Source organism: Morone saxatilis, unplaced genomic scaffold (genome assembly GCF_004916995.1).
Source record: "Morone saxatilis isolate NCDOM2014 unplaced genomic scaffold, NCSU_SB_2.0 Contig24, whole genome shotgun sequence".
NCBI classification, from domain to species: Eukaryota; Metazoa; Chordata; class Actinopteri; family Moronidae; genus Morone; species Morone saxatilis.
This window is the reverse complement of record NW_023339807.1, coordinates 22,038,786-22,047,726: the sequence shown is the minus strand read 5'-3', so window position 1 is coordinate 22,047,726 and position 8,941 is coordinate 22,038,786. Positions and strand designations below refer to the sequence as shown.

Sequence of the window (8,941 nt, the reverse complement as noted above, 5' to 3'; positions counted from 1 at the left end):
AAAAACAGACAAAAATAAATTACTCAAAAAAACAGACAAAAAAAAGATTACTCAGAAAAACAGAAATAATTACTCCGAAAAACAGAAAAAAATAAAATACTCCGAAAAACAGACAAAACAAATTAGTCATTAGTCAGAAAAACAAACCAAAAAAGCTTCCATACATCCGTACATGTAGTTCCTTACTTTTACGTATCCTGGCAACATCCGCCGACCCGTCGTATCTAACGTCAGTTGCGTACGCACGTTGCGTAGCTCAGCCGCACACACACACACACACACAGACAGACATCATGGCGGACGTATTGGACCTTCACGAAGCGGGAGGAGAAGATTTTCCTATGGATGAGGATGGTGATGGTAATATTAATACTTAAAGACGTTAGTGTAAGTCCATAACCTCGGCGTTCAAACGATGTGTAACTATGGAGATCTTACGCTGCGTTAAAGTGACCGCGGTCGAACAACAAGCTGCAGACTGCGTGGTGGCAGGCCGGAGCCATGCTAACCAGCTAATATTAAAGCTAACAAGGCACTGGTGGTTCATTCAAACGCTCTTTTTAAGTGAGCCTGGTTGTGGTTAGTGTACACTGAAAAGGTCACTTCAACTTTTGATGCGTTTCCCAGTTTAACAGCGTGGTTTGTGTTAGGTTAAGATATATATATATAGGTTTGTGGTATTAGCCGCCGCTAGCACGCTATTTGAGTCTTTATTTAGTTTATAAGTTAGTTAACGTAAGTAATGAAACTTTTAAACATCCATATGTGTTTTTAAGTGTAGCTCGCATGTAATTATTACGTTAAATACCGAAAATCTAGAGTTTAAATTACATAAATGAAGCAGTTAGTCAGCCCACAGGTAGCTAATGCTAGTTGGTAAACTTGCGCCGAAACAGATGTTCTTTATTTATTTAAGTGTCCTGTAGCACACACAATACAAAACAAACATTAAACTAAAATTAAAAAACCCTAACCTTAAGAATAGAATTAAAAATGAAACAAAAGATATGAAGCAACATGCATTGATTTCCTTTGTTATCTTCAACTTCTCCAGAAAGCATCCACAAGTTAAAGGAAAAGGCCAAGAAGAGAAAAGGACGAGGCTTTGGCTCAGGTGAGTTACCACTGTTGTGGTATTTGTTCGTGCAATCTCCTCCTGAAGCTTTTTTAATACTGTTTGTCAGCAGTGTTTGATATTTTTCCTCTGTGTTGCTGTTTGCAGAGGAAGGAGCCAGATCCAGAATCAAAGAGGACTATGATACTGTGGAGCAGGATGGCGACGAGCCAGGCCCTCAGAGATGTGAGTGTTGAAGATGTAATGTAGTTCACATTTAAGATAAGAGTCAGTATAAGCTGCACATTTGTCACCCTAAAGTGCATCTGCGATTTATCCAGTCCCTACTGCCTCTGTAACTTACAACAACCTACAAAACTAATACTGAAATATTGTCACCAGTTAGTTCAGTTTATTTACTTTCCCCTTTCTCAGCAAAGCTTTAAAACTTGTGTGCACACAAACAGTTACAATTCTTAATATATTTAATAATGTTTAGTCCGCTGAGCGATTTAAAAACACGAATTATTTTGTTTCTCATGATGTACATGATCTAAAATCATTTTCCCTATCAGTTGGATTTGTCAGTATTGTTTCTGCTTACTTTTACTCTAGATTTTCAGAAAGGATAAGATGTATATCTTAATTAACTTTGAAGAAAGAAATAGAGAAATATAGAAATAGAGCAGCTTGATAAACGGGTTAATGTGACAGATTTTATTCATATGATTAGAATAGTTTTTATTTATTCTGAAGGAACAAACTGGAGCACAGATGGATTCATACTGGTTAGACCACTGTTTAATTATACGTCTTGCATGTAGTTAGAGCTTTAGTAATCATAACTCTGCTTGACTTATTAGTTTACATGGCTATAAGTGCTGCTTGTTTATTATTTGACGCCTGACAACTCTTCTTGTGTCTTGTTGCAGCTGTGGAGGGTTGGATCCTGTTTGTGACAGGTGTACATGAAGAGGCCACAGAGGAAGACATCCATGACAAGTTCTCAGAGTTTGGAGAAATCAAGAACCTGCATCTCAACCTTGACCGCAGAACAGGCTACCTCAAGGTGAGACAAATAACCATGCATCATTGGTATGTTTGTCTTTACTTTTGTGGAAGAGATGAACACACGTTTATTTTTTGTGTTTTTCATTGACACAGCCTCTGGGCTACTTGTTTGCTCGTTCACAAATAGGATTTTGATCTGTACAATATAATCAGGTATTTAAAATACAAAACAGTCCAATTGATGGTCAGGGTGGATGTTAACCTGCATGTGCAGTTCTTCTGTTGATTAAAATCTGATTTACAAATGCAGGCCGGAAAGCATTTGATCTTTCTTGTAGAGATGAGCGAACTGTTTTAGTATCAGCATTGCGAGTACGGTGGTGCAGTTCAGTAGGGCCACTGCAAGAGACGCAGTGTCATAAAGTCAAAGTAGGCCGACCATGGGACACTGCACGCACCATTTGTTGACTTAATTGACAGTAAACCTAATTTAAAAAAGGCCATTTCCTAACAAATTGTGAACACATATTGAGTAAATCTGATAATGTAATTTAAGATGGTTTAATTATATTATGGCTACACATTTAGCACATACTCTTCCTGTCAGGTGAGTGATTAAAGAGAGTACTGATTCAGTGTGTTTACCATTAAAAAGGATTTTTGCATCTTACTTTAAAATTTTGTGTTCAGTTTTATCAAAAAGATGGTTTGACGCATAAATGTGTAATTTGTTAATTGTGCGCCCTGCAGCTGTTTGCTTAATACAATTTATTTGACCATTTATGGTGACGCCACAAAGCCATGAACATAAAGTTCAAAGCCAGAACAGAATACCTTCCAATCACCAAGAAAAGCTTCAAAAGTCATGTTGACTCAACCTGAAAAATGCCCTTGCTTCTCTGAATCACACTAATTGTTGCTTAAGTGAAAAATTGTTGCAGATGCAGATGCAGAGACTGTAAAACTGCATAGATAAGTTTAGGCAACTTTTTTAAAAATATCACATTATTAAAGAGTAATTTGTTATGTATAAAACCAGACCCTGTCTGTGTTTTGTGTAGAGCACGTCTGTGCTTTATCTATAAAAGTAACGCGTATTGTCACTGCTACTTCCTCCTGGATCCATATTCTTCAGATGTTTATCATCTTTTATTTTGTCATCCTGGTTGTCCATACTATGATTTTTTTGTTGGTCTGTTCTGTACACACAACATCTATTGCATGTTTGTCTGTCCTCCTCTGCTCCTCTTCCTGGGGTTTTTTACATTTTCTTCCTGTTAACAGTTTTTTGGGAGAGTTTTTCCTTCTATAAATCGAGGACCTAAGGATAGATGGTGTTGTATTTTAACTATAGTCTCTTTTTATTGAATGGTAAAACTGCAAAAGACATTGACATGCTGAGAGACAGAACCAAAGTTATCAGAGGTTTTCCAAATATTTGCGTTTATAAAGTGTGATATGCACTTTGACTGAAGTTGACTTTTTGACCCATTGTTTATTAAAAAAATGTTGTCATCCAAAATGAGCAGTATTCTTCAGCTTCCCTCTGAGCCACAAGGTGGCAGCATTGATTTGAGTATGAAGTAAGAACAAAGCATCTTTGGCCTGAAACTCTTCCTCTACAAATCATTTCAGTCAAGCATAGAGACTGTCCATTTTCATTACAGGCTATTCAAAGATAACATGTCTTTATACAATATTTTTGGTTGTTTTTTCACAGCTTCAGAGAAAATGTATAGTGTTAGTTGACTGTGCTTTTGTGCTAAGTTCAAAATTAGTTTGCAGTGTTCCCACACTGTGGTTTAAGCAGGGCTGTTAAAATAGGAGGCTGAGTAATACTGTTGGATTATTGGGTGACGAGTAATCCTGTTTCTGTGCTGTGTTTAATTTAAATTGTGAAACGCTACCACATTCCAAAGCAGTGATGCTAAAAAATGTGCAATAACTCACATGACGTCCTGATAACTGTCCCTAGGGATATGCACTGGTGGAGTATGAGACGTACAAAGAGGCCCAGGCAGCCATGGAAGGGCTCAACGGTCAGGACATGATGGGCCAGCCTATCAGTGTTGACTGGGGATTTGTCAGAGGGCCGCCCAAGAACAAGAGAAGGTGTGTGTTTCTCTGTTTGTGGTGGCAGCAACTTGCTGTGAAGGGCGTGTTGTCGTACTGTGTAAAAATTTCATCTTGTTTACCACCTGGCCCTTGATGTTTGCAATGTTGACAACGTATCTGTTTAAGTATCTATTGACAAGTGCTGTCTAAATAATTGATGTAATGGCTTTTAATATGATATTGTTTTAAATAACTGAACTGTATTTTCCTGTTTTTAATGTGACGTGTTTTTTCGCAGGACTGGCGGGCGAAGACGCAGCAGAAGTCCAGACAGGAGGCGGCGTTGAGTTTGGCAGTTGTCATTGGCTAGAGGAGCTGTCACTCTGACAGTTTATAATCCACTCGTTCTGTCATAAGAAACTAATTTCAGAGTTTTTTGTACAATATTTTGGAGTAACAGTTGTTGTGGAATTTAGTTGTGCAACTACAAACATTTTGAGATATGGAGTTGCTCTTCTTAAAAGAATAACAAAAGAATAAATTCACTTAACAGCAGCATCTCCAGTTTTTTGTAAATTGCTTATGCTGCGTTAAATTGCAACAGAAAGATATCAATTCGACTCTGTGCGAAACTAGTTTTGTTTTACTTTCAACACCAACTACATGTTTCCGGTTTTCACCATTCCCTCAAAATGATGTTTCAGTTTGCTCAGTGTTGCGTGCATTTTATTGTGCTGGAGTGTTTTTGTTTTATATGACTTGGGGAAAAAAAAATTAAACTTTTTAAAAGCTAAACCCTGTTGTGTGTTTTTATTTAGCACCTCTAATGACGTAGGGTTTACATCATCCTGGATGACCTCACCCAGGCATTGATGCCGCCCCGGCTATTTTGTCCACTCCGAAAGCACCTGTCACTCTGGACTCAGTGCCACACTCATAGGCTGCTCGGACTAAAAACCCTTGCCCCCTTATTTCTCTGCAGCCAATTGGCAAGCGAATATTTTCTACTCTGTCGTTCTCATTTGGTGTTTACTCTACCGGGGGGGGCATCAGTCAAAGCCACCGCGAGAGACCATTGGTGCATATAAACGTCAATAAAACAAACTCTTCTCTCTGATTGGTCGGTTCCTCGCCGGGGGCGGGCTCTACTCCACGGTTGACGTTGTTGTTGTAAGTGGTGGAGAAATTACTTTGTCGGTGGCGGTCCGGTTTGGGATTTTACGCGTAGTTCCACCTCCTGAAGATGCTAAAAAGTTAAGAAGTGCCGGTCCTGGAGCCGTACAAGCCATTCACAAGTCGACACTTGCTGGAAAACTAAATGGGACGATGAAAAAAACATCTGCGAGGCCGCTGAAGGTGAGCAGTAAAGGGATACTCCAGCTACTAGCCTCAACGATAGCTAACGTTAGCTGCTGATTAGCCAGGCTTGAAGTAGCCACTTGCTAACCCCCCCCCCCATACGTTACGGTTCGGTCTACTTACTGAAAAATGAACAACACTTCTTCACAATGAGCTTCCATGCACGGGTATGGCTTTCCAAAACGGGGTGATTGATGTGTTGTAATGCGTGGGAATAAAGTTGGTGCAGAGTGGTAACGGTGCACGAAGCTCCACGCGTTTGAACGCCTCAAATGCGTTTATGTAAGCATGTGCATTGTTCGTTGATATTTTGTTTTAAAGAACAGTCGTAGCCATAATAGCTGGCTCAGAGTCAACATTTAGGACAGCCCATCATCCGTTGCATTGATCTGCATTAATGTAGAATTGGTTGCCCCGTTAAATGAGCTTTTATGAGCTGTCAACTAGAGATGTGCGGTTTAAACATTGCGTTTTAAAGTTGTGCTCCACGGGGGATCACTTCTGTGTTTGTTTGTATGTTTGTTTGTGTTTTATATATCAGTTGTGCTTTGGCTCTGAGAAATCGACTTGCATTTTCTTCGCTAGCTTTTCTAAAGAGCTTGCAGTCACGATCCAGATCATGTGTGCCCGGTTTTTATTTAAGGTGCATGTGTGATGTAACATTTACTTAAAGCACCAGCTTAGAGGGAATTGTTGGAGTTAACTGTTTACACTCTACACACGTGTGTTTCCTGATGCCTCACCGAATCGACTGCTTTCATTAGTGGCTAACTTGATCTGGTGAGTCAAGTCAGCAGCAGAGCCAGGCGATTTCTTTCTTTTCTGCCAGATATTTGTGATATGTTCCTGTGCTGGCTGGTCGTTGGGTTCAGTGCTCATTTTAAAGCAAGGACTGGGGGGTTATTTGCCGTCATTTCCAACCTCACCACGATGAGAGAGGCTTGCATTACACTCTCCCTTGAATTATTCAGGCTCTTGTGTTTGTGGGCTCTTTTGTTGGCTGGGACACCAAGACAGACTAGTCAACATTAGAAGTATGACAAGAGGCAGGAGTTCTTTACTGCACTTGGCTTATAGGGGCTGGTTATGTTCTTTAAAAAAAGCCATATCCTGCTGGAAACACTGCAGCTGTTCAGTAGGAACCTCATCTTACAAGGGGAATTTTCAAGGAGTAGGAAAAATAAAGGCATCCAGCCCTCCCACCTGTGCTCAGTCCCTCCAGTATGTGTATGATGATGTCTTGAAAGTTAGAACGAACAACCCTCTTAATGCTACTTATTATGACCAGTAGGACCGTCTGTTCTGGCCACTGGCAGCTAATCAGCCGTGAGTTTATGTGTTTTTATATCTCTGTGGATGGTCAATAAAGTAATCAGTTGTGGGATCCACCATGAACTGTGGCTCCAAGATAAAAAACCTTTCCGTACCCTAATGCGCTGTCTCTGTGAGGTTGCGGGAGGTCGCACTGTCAGGTTTCATTTTCACAAGTCCTCAACACTTGGAGGGGCGTATCGATGCATACAGCGGCACAGAGAGCACCTCGGGCGAGCATTTTAAGTAGGGTGTAGCATCCTTCCCCACGCAATTCAGATTCCAGACTGGCTGGGTGTAAAAGGAAGGAATATCAAGAGATACAAGTTGCTTTTTTTTACCACTCAGTACAACAGAAGCACATTTTTAGCCACTTTGTTAGTAATTACATGATAATAGCTGCTTTGCGAATGCTTGAATGGCTCTATCAGTCAACACACAAAACAGCCGGTACATAAATCCACTCGCAACCTGCCTCCAGTGGCACGGGACAAAGCAAAGTGTTTTTAAAACCTCTGTTCACTGAAATAACTATTTGATTTTCCTTGAGCCACTTGAGTTTTGTCGATCCGAATGAAAATGTGCGGCTGGCAATTTGCAACTTATCGTGCAGAGATCTGTGACGGTATTCAAATGGGCTGCGGTAAGCGTTTCACACAGGAGCCTGATTTGAAAGGGATACAGGCGAGACGACACGGGCGATGAGGATGGTAAACCGTTTTCACTGTCGTCTTAAATCATCGGTAATGTACACAAAAGGATTTGTTGTAGAACGGTTATCTTGAAGTTGCAACCGTTTTGCCGTGACTCACAGCAAAGTCACATGATCACACAACGGAGGGGAGAACAGCAAAGAACAAGTGTGGGCCTTAGTCTGCAGTTTACCAAAGCAGGGAGGTCGTTGGACTGGTTTGTTTTTCTGGTGGAAAACATGTTTAGTTGGAGATTGGTTCTCTCAGAGGTTTTGTGTTACTATCTTCACCATCTTTCATATCCGTAATGTCTTTAACTTGGCTCTTTTTCCACTGGTTTGGTGCCGGACGGCGGTGGCTGTTACGACTGCCTTGGTGAATATAGTGTTTCATGGGGTTACCATGCTGCTGCAGCAACGCAGAGGGTATGAAAATTTAACTTTGTCGTTCGCTGGGCTCCCCCAAACAGCTGCTCACTAAGTGTGTGTGTGTGTGCGTGTGTGTGTGCGCGTCAGGGATCCAGTGTCGGTTTCAGAGCCAGGCCCATTTCGCCGCGGAGGTATTCCCAAAAGGGTCTCTCAAACACAGTCAGATGAATAAGTAAATAGATGAGTGCTTCTTCAGGTTAGTAGGACAAACGCATGGCTTTCGTGTTCCACTCAGTGTGCAGCGTAGAACAGGCAAAACAGCTGGACCTAGCCTAACACCTGCTTCATTTTGGACACCGTTCAAAAAGACAGGACCAGATGTAACACGAAAGAGAAAACTACCTTCGTCCCCCACGCTGCCACAGTGAGACGGGGATCAATAGGTGGCTTGTCTCCGAGAGGCCTCTGTGTCCAGACAGCAACTCATAAAACTCTTTGGAGCCCCACCCTCCCCAGCATGCCTGGTTGCCTGCCAGTCTTGTGACACAGCACGCAGCCAGTGCCCAGGGCTGTTTGTGTCAGGGTGGAGAGACCTGGAACTGCGGCAGCTACCTGAGTGCCAGCAGCTGCTTGACTGCGAACAGCATGCTGTGGACGGTAGGCCTTCCCTGAACGCTTCGGGATTATATTTAGATAACTCACAGATGATGTTATACAATGGAAGTGAGTGTAAAGTAGGCTGGAGCGGTTATATGAGTGAAGATACAGCCTTAAATACCAACCGAGCCGGCATAATCCCATACAGCATGAGACGCCACTCCCACAAGAGAAGCCATGGTAATGAGAGCTTGCTGTATCAGTTACGTTATGCTCTTCACCTTTTCCTTCTCTACATAAAGCACAGGGTGGGGAATTAATAATGATTCTACTTGCCTGTTGTCACCAGCCAAAACCTCACAGTCTGACTGGCCCTGTCAGGAACGTTGGCACATCTCATCATTTAGCTGTTAAAAGAACATCGTTACTTCATTTAAAGATGACTCGCGTTTTAAAGTGGATAAATTACCGTCAGCGTTTTTTTTTTTTTTTTT

At 41.5% G+C, this 8,941-nt stretch overlaps 3 protein-coding genes across 8 annotated transcripts in view; 2 read left to right on the top strand and 1 right to left on the bottom strand.

Annotated features, from left to right (window-relative positions):
* The window catches only part of LOC118336406 (type-4 ice-structuring protein LS-12-like), a 13,464-nt gene extending 7,724 nt beyond the window's left edge, over positions 1-5,740 (bottom strand). The window contains exon 1 of the mRNA XM_035673052.1: positions 5,603-5,740. The gene's annotated coding sequence lies outside the window, so the exon portion shown is untranslated. The remainder of the gene's footprint in view (positions 1-5,602) is intronic.
* Positions 240-4,915, top strand: rbm8a (RNA binding motif protein 8A). 2 transcript variants are annotated; one of them, XM_035673051.1, is made up of 6 exons: positions 240-354; positions 1,055-1,114; positions 1,223-1,300; positions 1,987-2,123; positions 4,041-4,177; positions 4,419-4,915. In XM_035673051.1, exons 1-6 carry the CDS (start codon positions 294-296, stop codon positions 4,465-4,467), a joined length of 522 nt encoding a protein of 173 aa, XP_035528944.1. In that variant the 5' UTR covers positions 240-293; the 3' UTR covers positions 4,468-4,915. The 2 variants fall into 2 exon arrangements, with proteins under 2 accessions (XP_035528944.1, XP_035528943.1); XM_035673050.1 differs by having other exon boundaries at positions 247-360.
* The window catches only part of otud7b (OTU deubiquitinase 7B), a 29,516-nt gene continuing 25,839 nt past the window's right edge, over positions 5,265-8,941 (top strand). For all 5 annotated transcript variants that reach the window (XM_035673046.1, XM_035673049.1, XM_035673044.1 and 2 more), the window contains exon 1: positions 5,265-5,476. The gene's annotated coding sequence lies outside the window, so the exon portion shown is untranslated. The remainder of the gene's footprint in view (positions 5,477-8,941) is intronic.